The sequence below is a fragment of the Platichthys flesus genome, chromosome 14 (genome assembly GCF_949316205.1).
Source record: "Platichthys flesus chromosome 14, fPlaFle2.1, whole genome shotgun sequence".
Classification (NCBI taxonomy): Eukaryota; Metazoa; Chordata; class Actinopteri; order Pleuronectiformes; family Pleuronectidae; genus Platichthys; species Platichthys flesus.
In genome coordinates this window covers 1,062,837-1,082,954 of record NC_084958.1, presented here as the reverse complement: position 1 = coordinate 1,082,954, position 20,118 = coordinate 1,062,837, and the positions used below count along the sequence as shown (strand labels likewise).

The following is a 20,118-nucleotide window of genomic DNA, read 5'->3' as shown; positions in this document are numbered from 1 at the left end:
TTCACATGATGGACTGAGTTGCTAAATGTCGGCTCAGCCTCTTGGTTATCCTCAGTTTGTCTGTGCCGAAACGCAGAGGACTGAGATTCCTCTTCATCTTATTCCTCAAATTGAAATGCGTGAAAGGGAACTTGATGATATTTTCCTCCTGCAGTTCTTGCTTTTGACTCCTGACCTGCAGACTGGTCCAGAGATCCTGTTTTTCCTCTTTAACATGTGCCCACTTTTGGTCTTGCTTGTCCAGGCTGGAGATCCACTCTTGCTGCTCAGACAGAACCTCTTCTTTAATCACCAAATGTTGCTGCACACCTGCACAAAATATTGAAATACACAACAACAAAGTTACATTTAAGCTTTAAGAAAAAGAAAAAATATTAGCAGAGCTGCTTTTCAGAATAAAAAAAACTCACTACTACTGTCAGTCAGTCCTCCGATACTGCTAAAAATGTACAGGTGTTGGCTAGTACACAAATCAATGTATTGATCGGATACGACATGTTTCATCCAAACAAAATAGCAAATTTTGTTTTCCAGAACTCACTTCATATTCGTGGCTCCAAAACAGCAGAACTTTGCGCTGTACTATCACTGGCAATTTCTGCATTTAGAATGGCAAAGAAGAAGTGAATAGTAAATGGTCTGCATTCATGAAACCCTTTTTCTAGTCTCAATGACCACTTAAAGCACTTTACATTAAAGTTTTTTGGCCTTTAACACACATACAATCATGAAGTGCATCTATGGGCACAGCCGTCAGGGGCAATTTGGGGCTCAATACTTTGCTCAAAGACACTTCAGCATGCAGAATGGGGAAGACTGGGATCGTACCACCAACATTGGTGGCTCTATCCCCTGAACCACAGCTGAAGTGATTTCTGGTAGTGTAATGTTAGCCAGATAATAGCACAAGTGTTGCTAAATACAAAACTGGCAATCTCGTAAAGAATATGAAGAACTATCACAGAAAAGAGCATGAGGGGATCATTAAGGTGAATAGAAAAAGCATCAACTGTGCAGTAAACTTTGGAAACTGCAGTCAAACAATGCAGTAAATCTAGCACAGCCTATAAACAAAGAAAAACAGGAAGAAGAAGGTTTCTGGTCAGTTTAATGTATGAAAATCTCTGCCTTGAGACAGTGACACCATGTTACTGGCTGCAGTTCTGGCAGACAGATTTAGTGAATTACTGGTGCGGTTGCTTTACAGTCCTGCTGCTTCAAACATAATCACACACTACCCGCCAGTTTTTATTTAACATAATCAGGGAGCATGTCTGAACCATAGACTGTATATATAGAGGGTCTGAACCCTGGGGACACGTTAAGCATGTGCCATGTGAGCAACAGTATGTCAGTGAACGTTTCCTTGGCTCATCACCGACCCTATTATTATTATTATAATTATTATTACACAAACCTACGGTTTGTCGCTGGGCAGTGAGCCTGAGCTGCCGGCAGTTCATATCCTCTTCAAACTCGCTTATCACTGTCTCTAATTGGCCAATGATCTCCTCCACCGCCGCACTGAGCTGCTGGCTTATGAAAGCCTTCAGACTATGGAGTGCAGGGGCGGACTGGGGGAAAAAAGTGGCCCGGGAGTTTCTGTCAGACCGGCCCACTCAATACACGGCGGTGCGCATGCGTATAACTGGGTGCCGCGTTGCGTGTATGTATGCAAATCCAAATTCTCTACACTTCGGCTGTGTAAGAACCAATTTAGAGGTGTTTATTAATAAGGTGGAGATCTTTTCTTACTTTGGACTTCCGAAGTCTGTAAAACACATATTAAAAGACACTTAAAAAAAAATCGAAAAATAGTCACCATGAGTGTGAAGACCGATTGCGAGTAGCCGTATAAAAGCAGTCAGTGCGAATAGATAGGTATAGCTCTTGGAGAAAATTACGCTTGTGCCGCTGTTTCAACCATTGTAGGGCTGATGCGATGATGGGCGTGGGCCGGTACATCATAGTGATGGGCCGTTGGATTTATATTTTCGGCCATCGGCCCACCGGGGATGTCCCCGGTATTCCCGATGGCCAGTCCGCCCCTGATGGAGTGTGGACATGACAGGTCCTCAAACAGTACGAACAGCTGATGTCTGGGTCACTGATGACTTCTTCTTCTGCTTCTGCTTTTGCTTCTTCTTCTTCTTCTTCTTCTGGTGTTTACAGGCGGTTGGCAAACCAGTTTGAAGGTGTATTACCGCCACCTTTTAGACTGGAGTGTGGAGCGGTAGTTTGGGAGCAAACAAAACTACACAAAAAATGTAATTAAATTGTCTTTTGTCCTGTTTCTCTGAAGTATTGTTCATTAGAATATGACGTATATTCCTTAATGTCAGTCCTAGTCAATTTTCTGATGTAATATTTAGCTTTTCATCTAGTAAACCTGATTGCCTATATTATCATTTAGTAGTGGATGACTTGGGATATACCCTGAGATTTTCAACTTCATCACCGATTTTTTTTCGAGTGTTTTCCTTTAAAAATAGCCAATATTCAGATTATGACTAATATTGATACATTTACATTATAACACCTGCTCTCATTGTAAAACTGCTGAAACATAAAATACTCTGGAGGGAGTCTGCAGCGAATGTGTATATTGTAAACACATTCTTGATCCTGGAGGAAATGTAGCTGGACAATTTCTTCATTGTTTGTTCAAACATTTATTTTCTTTACTGGCCATGGGCAGCCTATAGCCATTAACAACATTGTCACTATCTGTCTCTGCTTCTGCATTACTTAACATCTACAATCTACATGTGCCCACATGGCACACAAGCCTATTACATTACAGCACCCTCAGTGCTTTTCTTTCACAGCCTTTTGAGCTTTTGGAAATGAAAACTGCTTACTACACCCTTAACCTTCTTAACTATGAGAACTGGACAACAACTTTTGTGGACTTTGCAATAATCATATGCGATCTAAGCACTTTATACTTCCTAATTTTTATGTCTGCATGTATGTTGTGTATGACATTTGCTTGATATGTGTATATGTATGATGTGTTTTATCTTGTGTATTTTTATATATTTGAATGTGTTCCTCCTGAAGTATCATTTTCCACAGTTATTTTTAAGGTTTGCTTTTTTGTCTACGGGCAATTCCAATGTTCTTCGATCATATTTTAATATCTTTATATGTACCTTCCTTTGCTCTCTGACACACTCATATTCAGACGTCGCCCCAACTTTTCTCTTCATCTGTGTAGATAGGATTTATTGGAGGATTATATCTGAGGCCTTTGTTGATTGATGGCTCCACTACAAGAATCTGACTTTAATTGATTTGTTTTTTTGCCACCAGAAGTCAACATAGCATATATGTTTCCTTTACCATCATGAATCCAGACATTATTCATATATCATTATTAAACCTTCTGTGTCCACAGTCATTTCGTGCAGCCAAGCATTGTTCAAGTCTACTGAATAGGAGTTTAAATTCTAGTGTAGAATCATTAAATATATGTAAACTGTCAGTTGTTCATAAAATGAAAATGTCAAAGCAAGTCACAGCCGATTTGGAAAATGTTACCACTTAAGTATTTTGACGCATGTAGCAAAAATAATAAAAAACATTAGTTATCCTGGTCATGAACTGTAGCCATGTACTCTGCAATGCAGGATGTTACTGACAGACTATCAATCAATCGTCAATCAAATCTTATTTGTACAACCCAAATTCACAAAACATAAATTGCCTCATAGGCCTCAGCAAGGTGCAACATTCTCTGTTCTTAACACTCAGCAATAATAAGGAAAACCCTTTCAACAGGAAAATAACAAGGTGCAAACATCAGAGAGTTTGAAGGATCCCGCTCAATGGAAAGAAGCACAATAGTTATTTTGTGTAAGAGAGCCATAATATATAACAATATTTACAACATTCATCAGGAAAGACAGTGTCTTACATAAATGGAGAGGTTGTAACAGTCCTTTACAGATCTGGGACTCAGTAGCAGAAAAGAAGCACGAGAAGCAAAATAAAGTATAAAAAAATAAAACTTTACTTCAAAAGTCCATTCAGGGATAAGGCAAAATCAAAAGTCATAGATCCAGGCAGAGTCAAAAAGCCGGTTGTCCAACACACGAATGAAAGAGCTGGAGAGCATGCACACACGGTGGCGACAATGACAATCTGGCAGAGGGTGAGGGGAAACACAGGGTACAAATAGAGAGTGCTTAATGAGAAACAAGGTACAGGTGTGTGGGGAAACAAACAGGAAGTAAAGCTAGACACAGGACACAAGAACCCGGACAACAAAATAAAACAGGAAGTGGATACCAACACACAGACTGCACAGATGTTACAGAGGTGTATCAATAAAAAATCAGCTTGAGATATAGGGAGCAGTATTGACAAATGTCTATTCTCAATATTTATTCAGGTATCGACCTTACTATGTAGAATGCCTGGGATAATGTATGTCACATTTTCCCACAAACCTCCATGCTACTAAATTTGGACTACCTATATGATCCCCCCCCCCCCCCCCATATGTGGCTAATCAGGTGGTTAATCAGTTACAGATCACATGCTTTTAAATGCAACCTCAGACTGAACAGTCATTTGACACGTATTGAATTTCATTGCGACTTTACTTTGACGTCACTCTATCGACGTTCCTCATATTTTTGCGCTGACAAAGGAGCAGGCAGGAGTCAACTGGCAAAAAAAACATGGATGAAAGATGCAACAGCTGTAGTTACTGGAGGGACACTGTGCGTTATTAATCCTGATGCCAATAATTATGTGATAATGTGAATAGTAAGACTTAAATAGTAGCAGATAAAATGTTTGATAGCACAAGTGAACAGGAGCCTGCTATATGCTGATAGTTGTTTTATGTATTTGCTCACATTTTATATACCCTGCTGGTTATTTGAGTACTATCTATATGATATAACTGGAGAGGGAAAAAATCTCCGCCAAATGACATGTAATGTAAACTTAAATGTAGAGATGTTGTCTGTCTATGCGCGTTTCAGATCGATGATGAACAAATCTCCCGGCTGTATCAACCGTATCAACGCTGTGTGTGTTAGCATTTCAAACTTATCTACAGAGATATGAATGGGGAGGTCCAGGTGGAGATGTAAGCAGTTCCACCCTATCTTTGGGATCAGGAAATACCTTGAATAGAAACCGTCCAGCCTCTGCTTGTGTGGCACTGGTGGTATGCCAATTTTGTTTAATAGATCAGATATTTCTTCCCGTAACACCCAGGCCCACTCTCCAAGCGATGAGACTGTTGAAATGGGGGGGGGGGAAGGTAATTGTGGCGAATTGAAGCCTGGAGCCCTTGGCTAGTGTTCTCAATACCCATTCTGACGCTGTGAATGCTTTCCAACTCTCTAAAGTTAAAGCTAGGGGGGAGTGAAGCTCTGTCTGAAACAGATGGTCTCTGGAAGTGCGCTATTGCTGTACAATGCTGTTTCCTACCCATGGACAATGGCCTGTGCATCCAAGTACTACTGCGCATGCGCGGACTGACTGAATCGGCACGAGGGGAATTAGATGTTTCACCACAGGTGGGATGCTGCATCCCCACAAAAGGCATGTTCAGGATGACCTCCTTTTCCTTATCTGACAGATTGGTCAGATTCAGCTCTCTCACAGCTCTCTCTCTCCCATGTTAAATCGATGTGCTGAACACACCGGACGCTGAAGGCTGCCTAGCGCCGTGCAGCGATCGTTTCGGCATCGAGTCTTTTTTTTCCGCTTGACGCGAGCGTATCGCGACAGGAAACACACTGAAAAATGATTTTAAACGATATTGACGACATATTTTATGTGATATAAAAGATCAAATATGCATCGCATACTTTCTTTTCACCTTCTGCTGTCCAGGAGTTTTAATTTTACCACTTTTACCGACCACATTATTAAATGTCCCCCTCTGCCCATCCACTACAGCCACACAAGCAGACATAAAGATAAAGAGAGAGAGAGGGGGGCTACGTATTCTCCACATAGGTTGAGATGAGAATACGTAATTTACCCTTGACACCCGACATTTAACGTGTGGAGAAGTGCAGTGAATTGTATGATCCTCGGAACATGTTGTATAAAGACAACACTTAAAATGACACATGTTGGGACGCTGTTGCAGTTCATTTTGGAGCAAGTAAGTATATGCTTGAAAAAAATTATTAAATGCCGTTTTTACTGCAGGCTGATAACAGCGGCGCTTCTGCGTCGCTACCGCGCCTGGTGTGAACAGCCAAGTGCTGGCGGGCTAGGGATTAGCGCTCAGGCGGGGACCTTGGGGTCTCCGCAACGACATGCCACTCTGGGCTGGCGAATTGGAGTGCTACTGTGAATATGCGCAAAGGGCATAACCCATAGGGAGATATCGAAACAATTGCTAAGAAAGAGAACCTTGTTGAACTCCATGACTTACATTTGTGTGCATGGAGTTGTTGTTGTTCACTTTAATAAATCAGCATCTATCATAACATAATGAATGTGAAATGACCCTGATCATCAATGCATTTTTATGGTGAATCAAATAAAAGTACAGCTTTTCGGACACAAACATGGATGTGATCTGTCACAGCTCCTCTGTGCCGCCCAGTTTCTCTCCCCCTTACCTTGTCGCTCTCTCCTCCGCAGGTGTGTGCCATCTTACCCTGATGACTCGGCGGAGGCACAGCCAGGGACAGCTCATCACCGAACCTGCAGCTCATCCGCTGATCAGCAACAGGATATCTTCCCTGGTCGTGCTTCCAGTCATCACCAGTTATTCCTCCTTGGCCCCTCTGCGTTATTAATCAGAGTACCTTCTCCTGTTGTTATACACTGTTCTCACCATGTTTTCTCCACGTCTCCTCCAGCAGTCACCCGTCGATCCTCCTGCCTTCCCTCCTCGCTGAGGACCTCCCGTAGATATATGCTACCTCAGCTACCACATCTCAGATCCAGCATTTTAGAAAAAGAAACACACTTGAACTCTCTATTTTGACTTGTGCTCACTGTTCTGTCTCTGCACTGGAGTTCTAAAACACATCCTGAACATTACATGATGCAAGTGACGTGGTGGTGAAGAAAGACATGAACCGTTTTCAGACAGCACATCAACACTGGCGTCAGCTCTTATCACCACAATTGCTCTTGATGTCTTCGTTGATGTCTTCTAAGTGTGATTTGATTTCTTTTTTCTTTTTTTAGCATTTCTTCATCATCAACCCCCCCACTTGTGCAGTGAATTCTGCAGAATCTCTGGAGGCTCTCCCTTGGACCTTTGCGTTCACACATACATGTCCCCTGGAGAAACTCTTGGCCACAGCAGGGATATGACTGAGTGGCATTGTGTTGCTGCTGTGGTTAACAGAAAACTACTGGACAGATTACCACATAACTTGGTGGAAGGATGGGTCATGGAAGAATCAATTGAATTTGGTACTGATGGGTGCAGATTCCGGGTTTCTTTTTAGGATCAGATTGAAACGCTTCTCACATGTTGTGTTCTAGAGGGATATGGTATATAATGTCATAAGGGGTGAACTGTGAAATAGGAGAGAGTGTGTGCATCATAATCTGAATCAGAAGTATTTTATTGCCAGTAGGTTTACACCTACAAGGAATTTGCTCTGGTTATTGGTGCATACAATGAACATAGAAACATAAAACGCAATAAATACAACATACATAGGAAAAGCAATAAAAAATAGAAAACCAGTATATATTTACTCACTGTTTACTTCTTATTTACTCACTTTTTTCCAATGTTTATACAAAGTGGCATTTATTTTGACATAAACATTTCTGAATAAAAATATATGAAAGATAAAAGATATAAAAAGTGAAGTAAAAAGTGAAATGCAAAATGCAAAACAGTAAACAGTGTCCGATTGCAATGTAATACAGTATAATATAATATGAGACGATGTGTTAATTTATTAATTTAACACATCCTTGAGGTGTGGGGGTGGAATAAAAGTCTGAGTCAGGTGGGGGTCCCGGGCCTTGTTGATGAGGCCAACGGCAGCCGGGAAGAAGCTGGTCTTGTGGCGGGCAGTTTTGATCCTGATGGACCGCAGCCTCCTGCCCGAGGGAAGAACCTCAAAGAGTTTGTGACCCGGGTGGGAAGGATCAGCCACAATCTTGCCTGCACGCCTAAGGGACCTCGAGGCAAACAGGTCCTGTAGAGATGGCAGCCGATTACCTTCTCAGCAGAACGGATGATACGCTGCAGCCTCCTTTTGTCGTTTGCGGTGGCAGCAGCGAACCAGATGGTGATGGAGGAGGTGAGGATGGACTCGATGATGCAGGTGTAGAAGTGCACCATCATTGACTTTGGCAGGTTGAATTTCTTCAGCTGCCGCAGGAAGAACCTCCTCTGTTGCCCTCTTTTGGTGATGGAGCTGATGTTCAGCTCCCATTTGAGGTCCTGGGAGATGATGGTGCCCAGGAAACGGAAGGACACCGCAGTGACGACTGGGGCGTCTCTCAGGGTGATAGGGGTGTGTGGGGCTGGGTTCCTTCTGAAGTCCACAAACATCTCCACTGTTTTCAGCGAGTTGAGCTCCAGGTTGTTCTGGTCACACCAGGTCACCAGATGGTCAATCTCCCACCTGTAGGCGGACTCGTCCCCATCAGAGATGAGCCCAATGAGGGTGGTGTCATCCGCGAACTAAAGGAGTTTGACGGACTGGTGACTGGAGGTGCAGCTGTTGGTATACAGGGAGAAGAGAAGAGGTGAAAGAACACAGCCTTGAGGGGAACCGGTGCTAATAGATCTGAATTCAGAGACATACTTACCCAGCCTCACGCGTTGCCTCCGGTCAGACAGGAAGTCTGTGATCCACCTGCAGGGGGAGTCAGGCACACTCAGCTGGGAGAGCTTCTCCTGTAGCAGATTCGGGATGATAGTGTTGAAGGCAGAGCTGAAGTCCACAAACAGGATCCTGGCGTAGGTTCCTGAGGAGTCCAGGTGCTGGAGGATGAAGGGAAGGGCCATGTTGACTGCATCGTCTACAGACCTGTTGGCTCTGTAGGCAAACTGCAGGGGGTCCAGGAGAGGGTTGGTGATGGCTTTGAGGTGGGACAGCATGAGGCGCTCAAATGCCTTCATCACCACAGAGGTCAGGGCGTCGGGCCTGTAATCGTTCAGTCCTGCGATCTTTGTTTTTTTGGGGACAGGGATGATGGTGGAGGTCTTGAAGCAGGCTGGTACGTGACATGTCTCCAGTGAGGTGTTAAAAATGTCAGTAAACACCGGAGACAGCTGATCAGCACAGTGCTTCAGGATTGATGGAGAGACAGAGTCTGGCCCGTCTGCTTTGCATGGGTTCTGTCTCTTGAAGAGTCTGTTGACGTCCCTCTCCAGGATGGAGAGAGTCATCACTGTGGTTGGAAGTTGTGCAGAGTCTATCGAAGCGACAGTAAAACTTGTTCAAGTCGTTGGCCAGGCGTGAGTCGTTAGTGGAGTGGGGGGCTCTGGGCTTGCAATTTGTAATCTGCCTAAGCTAAAGGACAACGGTTGACGGCCTTAAAGGCCAATGTATGACAGTTTTTGCTAAAATAAAGTGACACCCAGCGGGTCATAATGCTGATGGTATCGTGTCTTAACGCAGCGGTTCCCCGGTCTTGTTTCCAAACTGCGTTGCTAATTCAACGAAAGCATACATTGGCCTTAAAGGCCTTATCTCCAGACAGAGGCAGAGTCACTGGCTGAGAACTGTTGTTGAAGTTTCTCAGAGCACTGTCGTTTAGCTTCTCTCACCTCTTTGCTAAACCTGTTTTTCGACTCTATAAACCTGACTCTATCCCCGCTCCTAAACGCCTCTTCCTTCTCCAACCTTTACTTTTTGAGTTTAGCTGTGAACCAGGGTTTGTCATTATTGTAAATCACCCTGGTCCATGATGGAACACAGCTGTCCTCACAGAAGCTGATATAAGAAGTCACAGCCTCTGTCTACTCATCCAGACTATTAGTAGCAGTCCTAAACACATCCCAATCTGTACAGTCAAAACACGCCTAAAGATCCTCCACAGCTTCACTGGTCCAAAACTTTGAAGTCCTGTGAACAGGTTTACAGAGTTTTAATTTCTGCCTGTATGCAGGAATCAAATGGACCATGACATGGTCCGAGAGTCCCAGTGCGTGATAAGCACTGCTTACTGTGGTGTAACAGTGATCCAAAATGTTCTCCTCATCAGGAGATGGTTGAGGTTTGACGCTGTCTCCCTTTCACACAAATGGTATCACCCTGGAAGCAATGCCATTTGACCTTGGCAAATCTTACACTGAAATACTTTACCACCCAAACTGTTGAACGGGGACTAAATTCACCCTAATCCTCTTGTGACAGGACAGTCAGACCAGAAAAGACTGGGGCGTTGGCTTAGACAAGAAAGGTTAATTCAGACATATGAATGTCTGGGGCCACGCTCAAATATCTTGGGTCAATTGAGCCAAGCAATTCATATGTCATGGATTTGTTATCTTCAGGTTTGGCAAAGATAATCATTTTTAAAATGCATTTTTTCTACAGAAACAAATATGTTGCTGTATAAATACCGTCAGGATATTTTGAATGACTGAAACACGAAACACGAACTCAAATAAAATAAAAAGTACTTTCCTCATCAATCTACACCCTAATGACAGTTTGAACATTTTTTTGCAATTTAATAAAAAAAAAGATGAGATATCACATTGAAAAATCCCATCTTGGGTAAATTAAATGATTCAGGAAACCAGACGTCATGGCTTGGTCAGCTGTGAGACCTTGTATGGACAGGGGGTGTGTGTCTTTCCAAATCATCAAATTTACCATAGATGAACTGTTAAAAGTATTACTATTTATTTTATCTTATATATAAAGTTAAAGGATTTCATGAGATGATCTGTTTTTGTTTGTTTATGTGGCTGTGTTTGTTTGTTGTTTATGTAATGTGTATAACTTTTTGTGTGTGTGATGGACCCCAGGAAGAATATCTAATTATAATTGCTGGTGCTAATGGGGATCCTAAAAAAGAAAGAAAGAAACCAATGTGTACAAACATCTCAGAGACAATATCAAGAGAAATAGTAGGAACATATGAAGTGTCACTGTGAAGAGTGTGGATACTTAAGTCAATGTTATATATCATTTAGCCCTTTATGATATATTTTCAAAAAATCCTAAAGCTTTGTCATCAAATCATTTTGTTGAAGTGAAGGAAGCGCTACATGTGTTGTGTGACGCTGTAGACGTCGGGAGGCTGTCGGAGTAGAACGCTCAGGAGTCTGAAACCAGAGACCATGTTGTGTTAGGTTATATTTAGGCAACAAGATGACGTTGGATAAAGTTGGGGAAAGATCAAAGCTTGGTTAAATGTCAATAAAGTAAACTTATCCTGTGACATTCACTGCAGACTGTTTCTGTATTTAAAGACCACAATTTTTCCCTAACCTTATCACTGTTCTTAATAAAACCATAATAAACATATCACAATATTCTAATTGCTTGATAAAAATACATCATCTCGGCAACATTTCCTTCATACTGCAGCTTGAATCCACACCTGTTGTCTGACTGCAACATTTCCTTATTAGAATGATGTTATGATCACGCTTTCTGTCAAAGCTCCACCTCTCTCAAACGCTCAGTGTTGTGCTACAATCTCCAGGCAGGCCAGCAGCTGTGAGCCATCAGGACTATTTTGGTCATAGGAGAGTTGAGCCAACTTTCACACTTAGAGTTAGAGCATCTCTAAATGTGAACAGGGAATGCCCCTTTGTTCTTCATAGTCATTGTCTGACTTAACTCAATGAGACTGTAACACTTCGATCACAAGGGTTACAGATATATGTTTGTCACACTTACCATGGTGATTAGCACAGTGATAGTTATAATGCATTATTTGTGTCTTGTAAAGAGTGTGAGAGCAGGGGACAAAGGATACACATACATTTGATTTAAATGTAAACCTATTCTTTAATTGATCTCCATAAAAACAACCGTCAAACAACAAAACAGAAAAAATAAATTAATACATTGTTGACATGTTAAATAATGGCTAGCAGTATGTATATTGCATCAGCACCAACACTCAAAATGATAGTTGGATTTAACAATCAAGCCAAATACTTAAAGTACAGTCATGAACAGTTTTGAAAAGACTCTCAGAAAATAGACATTATACATTGATGTAGAAATTCTACATAGAGAACAAATGACAGATTGTCATCATCATTTCAGACAAGAGTCATAATAGATTGTCCTGTTAGAGCAAATCACTGATGGCACAAAGGTAGATTTTGCTGAACGTTAAAGGCTCAACCTAAATTTGACGAAAAAAATCATATTTGACCAACCTAGCATTCGGCTTACTGGTCTCATAAAATCAATGACCCAGTTACAATTTAAAATTTCCAACAATTATATTTCAGCCAACAAAACACATCACTGATATGTCCAAGAATCTCTAACCTTCTCTTCCCTGTTCCCTTGAAAGACAGCATTTCATCAAAGACATATCCGACCAGTGTTCAAATTCTTGCTTTCTCTTTCATACTCTGACAACCTGTTTCCTCAAACAATGTTGTTTCTTCTCTAAAAATTACACTATAGACGATGTTACTATTTCCTCATCTTAAAACTTTCCACCCACAATCCAGCAAGGGAAGGAAAAATCCTCACAAAATCACTTACATTTTATGTATGAGGGTCACAATAGGCCTACCTCAGGGCAAGTTGCATATGATCAACTACACTAATCGAGGCCCAGAGTTAACCCAAACATTTCTTTTAGATGAGCATTCAAGGTTAAAATGTCACTGTATTAAAAACCCCACGGTTTGTTTGTGCGGTCAAGTTGTCACGATAAGGTGATGCATGTTAATTTGAAATGCTATCAATGAATAACAGTTCATACTATGAGACAGAATTATATATCTAAGGGAAAGTTGCTGGGATCATAAGCACATTTATCATCAGAAGCAACATGAGTTCAACAGCCGACATTCTAGCGCACTGCTGGTTGTCAGTGTCCACTTTTTGGACACAGCATATTTTTGCTGGTGCATTCAAATACATAACTCTGAGGACCCTCGACTGATTTTTTGTTTTGAATCACATCTGTATGTTGATAACTGCATTTTTGCGACAAACTAAAAGTCTAATGGGACCAGTAAGTGGTCCGTCAAAAATGTATCTCTGTATCTTCTCGAGATATGTGGTTCAGGATGTTTGGTGCTGACTGGCAGGACGGGTTCACTGAACTGCTGAAGCTGGTGAAATAACTCACCAGCTTCAGCAGTGAGTTATTTCACTGCTGAAGCTGGTGAAATAACTCACCAGCTTCAGCAGGTGAGTTATTTCACCTGCTGAAGCTGGTAAAATAACTCACCAACAGTTTGTTTGAAATAACAAACAGTTTAGCCAGGTGTATAACTGAGTGTTTATACATACACATGTGACTAAATTCATTAACATAATGTTCCACTTAAAAAAGGAAAAATCAAGCATCAAAGCAGCCCCATAGCACAACTGAGTAACCTCCATGTTTTAACTGTTTTCAGTTTGTTTTTCTTCCGACAGTAATTTGTTGTACATTGATTAAACCAATGTTTATAACAGTTTGTTAATAAATATTGGTTTATTAACAAACTGTTATTAAGTTTGTTAATAACCAATGTTATTAACAAACTTAATAACAAACCAATTAAGTTTGTTATTTAAAAGATCCCATATATATATATATATATATATATATGTAAACATATGTAACCGAATGTGTTGGTACTTGTGCACCTCAACAGTGCTCTGTTCTTTTTTAAATATTTAAACTCAAACTCTTTAGTGGTGCTCACCTGCAGGCCTTTAGTTTGGCAAAGAAAGAATCAAAGGAACTTTGAGTAGAGCTGCATTTCTGCTTATTCTACAAGGATTTTCTAAAAGGCCCTGGATGAAATTATGGTATATCTTTTTGGTGATTAATTAGTGGATTGTGGTGATATTTCAAGCAGACTTTTCTTCAATTGATATCACACTTGCCCTCAGTCTAACTACCAGTCATTAGCCTATTTATGGGGCGGCTGTGGCTGAGGGGTAGAGTGGTCGTCCTCCAACCTGAAGGTCGGCAGTTCAATCCCCAGTCTGACTCATCTGCATGCTGAAGTGTCTATTGGGCAAGAGGCTGAACCCTGAATGGCCCCCCATAGAATAACAAAGTGCTGCGAATAGATGCACTGTATGAATGTCTGCGTGAATTGGTGATTGTAAAACTGTACTGTAAAGAGCTTTGAGTGGTCACCAAGACTAGAAAAGTGCTATATAAATACAAAACATTTACCATTTACATTTAAATGAAGAGAAGCCCTCAATGTGCTTCTTGAGAATTAACAAAAATAATGCCAAGAATGACCAAGAGGCCATATCCAAGCAATTAGTTAATTAGGGGCAGCCAAAATTAGCAATGGTGCAGTGGATAGCATTATTGCCTTGCAGTAAGAAGGTCCTGACTTTGAACCTGCTTGCCAGCCCTGTGATAGACTGGTGACCGGTCCAGGGTGCATACCCTACCTCTCACCCATTGTCAGCTGGATGAGAGAAAGAAGTGGTATAGCTAATGAGTGCTTGGAAGGATAAGGGCTGGGACCATAACCAATTTCCATGGATGTGGAAAATAAACCATGGGAAACTTCCAAAGAGATACAAGCTGACCTCAAGAATCAATGTACAACAAATTACTGTCGGAAGAAAAACAAACTGAAAACAGTTAAAACATGGAGGTTACTCAGTTGTGCTATGGGGCTGCTTTGATGCTTGATTTTTCCTTTTTTAAGTGGAACATTGTGTTAATGAATTTAGTCACATGTGTATGTATAAACACTCAGTTATACACCTGGCTAAACTGCAGTCAATAGCAACACTTGAACATCAAATCCACCTCATGAAAGTGATAATGTTCAGCTCTTAATAAATCTGCTTTCAAGAGAGGTGTTGATTGGTGTGGATGGGTGAGAAATAATGTAATACCTTTGAATGAATTTGCTGGAGAGTGGGTCTAATGCAGTTTTTCTTTCATACCTTGGAACTATGAGCTTTACTATCATAAAGTTAAATCACTCACCTGCTACCATACCAATAAGCCAAACAATCATCTACCAGTTATAATAGTACAGTACAATTTGCATTGGCCAACACAAACTGTCCACAGTGCATTTCAAGCTGTCATTTCACCTTCTGTACACTGTATGTGTTTCCCTATTGTCACACAACTGCAGACACTGATAACAGTCAAGCATTCGATGCTAACCCCTAACTGTTCAGGCTACTCCTTTTTCACTACAGTGCAATGAATTCAAGTAAAACTCCAAGTAAGATTCCAACAAATAATCAACCAAAGTTCTGCATTTTAACTTTGTCTCTATTCATCATTTCGGCAACTCACAAGACTTTAATTTACTGTATTCCCTTTAAAAAAAGTTTTTAATTGAAATACACGTGAATAATGTTTGATGAAAAGCTTCACATTTTCTGACTCTCAAGTGGGGACTCTCTTAAGTTTTTTTAGCCATGAGATGTGTGGAAATCCAAATTAGCAAAAAAACATTTATTTAATTACATCAAACTGTCTTTGTGATAAGACCTGATGTGAAGGGTTTGTACCATCATTTATAGGGTTCACCCTGACGAACAGAAAGTACATTAAATCCCCATCAATTTTTTTTTAAATGAATAGGAACGAAAACAGTCAGCTACTGCACTAAGTATTATGCAGAACAATAGCTCACAAGTGGCTATTTACCCCTCCCACATAGCTGCTCATAGCATTAGCAAACCTATAAGCATTTGACATTTTACATTTACAGCATTCAATTCTCTGCAGTGACACAACTCAAGGGCCAGCGATACTAGCCGAGAACATGGTAAGAATGGAGTTCCTTCATTGGTGCTAGTGGTGCTAGTATTTTCGGTTTTTCTGCTTAATGTTGTTTTCACTTTTTACTCACTGTTTGGTTGGGTTTAAAAATACTGACAAAGTACATATATTCAGTAAGATGTGGCGGGTGATTGTGTTAAACACACGAACCTTGGAGATTTGGGTTTGATTGCATCAAACTTCTTATTTTCACTCTTTCTCTGCTTTGGTTTGGGCAACAAAACTACTTAACTAAGTTTCCATATTATAACAAAAACGTGATGCTTAATCCAGCCATCAGGGTGGAAACATATTTAAGACAATGCTTTTTCTTTCCAAACTGTAAACTTCATTAAAATTAAAAATGTTTCTATCTAAAACTTTCATAAAAAAATACAGATAAATATTTTAAATGACATCATCCATGTTAAGAGGGGTAAATAGTACATTTTGAAACCAGCAATCACACACCAGCAGTTTTGAATACATTCAGGACATATGAAAGTATATTACCGGTCTTAGTGACACTGTTGGCCTCAAAGCCCAGACCGTTTAGAAGTTAGCACACACAAACTGAAACCTAATGTCACACTCTGCTTCTACAGTGTAAAACCATACCATAAGGCATTCATTATTTAAATAAAACTGAAATAAACAGCTGCTGTACTATTTCAACAGGCACTGATACTCCCGCTGATAATGGTGAACAAGAGCAGCACAGTTATCTGAAACCAATGCATACCCTGAAGTAACTCAGAATCTTCATCTTGCCAGTTCAAATTCAAACAGGATACCACATACAAGAGAGCAGAGAGCTCTACATCATCCACCCAATGTACAAATGTCATCTTTATCTAAATATGAATGATAAACCACCTAATTACTCTACAGAACAAAATCCTAAATGTATTAGTCAAAGGTTGGTAATATACCAACCATACACAGTATGATATTGAAAGTCAATGGGCCGGCAAACGCCTGCTATCATGCTTTATTTTCCATTTCTTCATATTTTCCAGTTATTATTAAATAACTTTATGGTAAATAATTGTAACTAACAAACCCAAAAGATAAAATGTTTGTTTCAGTTTACTGAACAATAGTGGAAACGTTTATCACAAGTCCACAGTTAAACAGAACAGTACCACGCTGTCAAGTTGGGTAAATATTAGAAATCTTTTCTTCATAAGCATCAAATAGAGATTGTAGACAAAGACAATTACTATTCAGCTTAATCAGCAAACTTACTTGATTAAAGCTGCAAACACATGGTTCCACATTAAAATATGTATAAATAAATAAATAATTTATAGATTTTAAGTCAGATGCCTCTATGTTTTCTTACAAACATTATGAAGGAAAACATTTTAAGCTAAGAATTCTTTGATAGTCTCTGTTATTAAAACCACAGGTCTCTGTGCTAGTAGTTTAGTTTTGCACAAATGAATGGCATAACAATGCATTACAAACCACAATGGTACAAAAAAACTCAGAATGGTCAGAGAATCAACCAGGTTGATAAAACTAGGATGATAAAAGAAGAGTAGCCTGTCAGCAAACTTCAGCGAAAAAAAAGAAGCATTATGGTCACACGCAGTCTTCATCTCATTTCCTTTTACAACTCCAAACGAGAGCTATTTATGTAACTGCCTGGTGTTTCTGTCCAGCAGCAAGAACGAGACAGACCTCTAACAAGACTGAGAGTTGATTTAGACCCTTGACAGAAGATTTAGACCAAAGCAGATCTGAAACACTTTTGAGTTTAGGTAGAACACATGTATACAACCAAATCCACAGATTCTCATCAGGGGGTGCATCAATCGTCCCTTACAATCTAAGTTTTGTTCATTTTCCACTCTTTAATTCTTAGAAGACGGACAGAAGAAATGACAGCTTCTGTATAACTGTTGACTCACATTGTTCATGTACTGCACTAAGTGAAAGAGCTTCACTGCAGTCACTGACACAAATCCACACTGCATTCCTACCAGGAATTCAGTTCATGGCTGAAATTTTTTTATATTACTCACGCCTGAAATAAGAACTAGATGAATTTCACTCATTAAGGTATTAAATTGAAATATAAATGTATTAAACTGTACTAACCCTCATTGATTTATTAAAAAAACTTCCTTAGAAAACAGAGGGGCACATACAACTGTTACACCCCACACTGTTATAAACAGGATACACAAACCAGTGTTAAATTAAGCTCAGGAGGGATGAAGACTGTGCCAAAAGATATTAAAACACAGAAACATGAATACCTGGTTGAGCAATAATTACAAGTGAAGACAGACACAAACAGTAATTGTATCAAAAGCAATCTTTCATTCATCCATTCCAAAAATGAAAGACAGGGAATAATATTAAATTTTTTGAATTGCAATTATCCCTTTAAAAACGATGATGTTGTAGTCATGCTTCATCTGTTCATTTTGGAATAAAAACCTCTGATCATCTTATGTGCACCTGATGTGGTATAAAATATGGCAGGCAGGCACTGAGAGACCCACAGAAAGAGATAAAAACAGATATGAACAGATCGATACACAGACTTGTAGAAATGGAGCCACTCTCCCAGGACCAGACAGAGCTAGATTCAGCCAAGCGCTTCACATTCCTGCCCGGACCCTTCTCACCCACCAGCACGTCACTCTGTAAAATGGTAAGGCAGCTGTTGGATTCCATCGGCTCAAAGTGCATCTCCGAACATTTCCAGTCCATCGGCCCGCGTGCACACCAACGTTCACAAACAGACACGCGCACAAACACACACACACCCAGCAGAAGCAGATAGAAAAACATTTAAAATACACTGAGAAACACACAAGCCTGGTTTCCATCCAGCAGTTATGTGTAGATATCTACATAACAGGAGAGTTGATTCTAAGCAAAGAAAAAAAAATCGACACAAAATGCTTCATGCTCACTACAAGCAGAAAATGCTTTTCTTCAACAACACACCATGTAGCATTGGTTGATGCAATAATAAAGGCTTGGTGTTACTGACCTGGTCAATAGTTGAATTAAAGTGTACTACAGGTCATTAATGTTTATTGTGATGTATCTGACAGCCTGTTGTCTCTCTAAATTGTAGGTGTTCTGCATGATGGTAGATAAATAAAATAGAAACATAACATATGACCAACATCAGAACAAAAGTTACCAATAATTAACAGGCATAATCAACACAGTGAAGATGCTCTCAGTTGTTCTGGAGGATCATTTAGGAAACAAATTGTGTATCAACGCAGCTGGACTAGTCATAAACATTTTATTGCAGCATTTAAAAACTTCCATATTTGCTGAACAGCTGGATGGAAATGGAGCTAGAAAAATCGAAGCACACATTTATAAGAAGAAAAGATGCCAGGCCTTACACTTGCTCTAATCCGCTCTACTCTTCAGGTCTCCTGTAATTTCTAAGCATGTAAGAGAGTCCATAGTTGGGGCTAAAAGGCCCATTTCCAACCAGCACCTGCTTGCTTCAACTTTCACTGCACTCTGGAGTGGAGTCCCAAATCATCGCCAGTCCAATCAGGTTGGACTTGGGCACTAAACCCAGTCAGTCAGTCTATCCAGAGAGAGAGGGCTGGGTGGGGTGTAGGGTGGTGGTAGTGGTGGTGGTGGTGATGGTGAAGGAGGTTTCATCTCCCCCCTCTCTCTTTCTTCTCCATGTGTTTTTCTGCTCCACTTCTCTTCCTCCTTCTTCTTCACTAGTCTATTTTCAGACCTCCGTTCTGCCCGTGTTTGCTGTTCTGACTATTGTTGTCTATTTGAAATGCCCCTGTGGCTGGTGGAGGGTTAGCAGCTCGGCGACTAGTTTGGATGAGTCCACTGCAGGGTCAGAAAAGTTGAGGGTTAGGGAAACCTGGTATTATGGTGAATGTTATTCGCGTAATAGGTTTGCAGCCATACTGAGACTAGGCAGGTATATTCAAATAACCTGCTGTGAAAGAGAATCAAAATTCTTCAGATAAAAAAAACCTGGAATCTTAAATGATCAATTTAGTACAATGGGGCTTATATTAAAAACAGACCTTCACTTTTATATCTCCTCAGAATAGCAACTGTGCAATCATAGCTTAAAAGTTGTGTCTTATCCTGTCCAGCTCTGGATTTCTCTGCATGCATGTTACGACAGTTAAAGCAGATGTACTATTCTCTCCAACAACCCCAACCAGCTATTGGAAGGAATCAGGCTGACAAATTAATTAGTGTGTTAACCTGCAAACATCAGCATTTCTG

General features: G+C 40.4%; 2 protein-coding genes across 2 annotated transcripts in view; both read right to left on the bottom strand.

Moving 5' to 3' along the window:
• Positions 1 to 8,547: 8,547 nt before the first annotated feature.
• Positions 8,548 to 9,355, bottom strand: LOC133968217 (uncharacterized). The gene is made up of 2 exons (XM_062404131.1): positions 8,773 to 9,355; positions 8,548 to 8,681 (listed from the first exon to the last, which is right to left on the bottom strand). Exons 1-2 carry the CDS (start codon positions 9,353 to 9,355, stop codon positions 8,563 to 8,565), a joined length of 702 nt encoding a protein of 233 aa, XP_062260115.1. The 3' UTR covers positions 8,548 to 8,562.
• A 5,453-nt stretch (positions 9,356 to 14,808) lies between these two features.
• Positions 14,809 to 20,118, bottom strand: part of LOC133968216 (junctophilin-1-like) — a 29,610-nt gene continuing 24,300 nt past the window's right edge. Inside the window, exon 7 of the mRNA XM_062404130.1 lies at positions 14,809 to 19,707. The gene's annotated coding sequence lies outside the window, so the exon portion shown is untranslated. The remainder of the gene's footprint in view (positions 19,708 to 20,118) is intronic.

Bases quoted from the DNA above. Each gene is read 5' to 3' on its own strand.
- LOC133968217 (XM_062404131.1), bottom strand. From the start codon at position 9,355: ATGACTCTCTCCATCCTGGAGAGGGACGTCAACAGACTCTTCAAGAGA. The intron at 8,682-8,772 runs GTAAGTATGTCT...GTATACCAACAG, and splicing joins GAGGCAACGCGTGAGGCTGG to CTGCACCTCCAGTCACCAGT.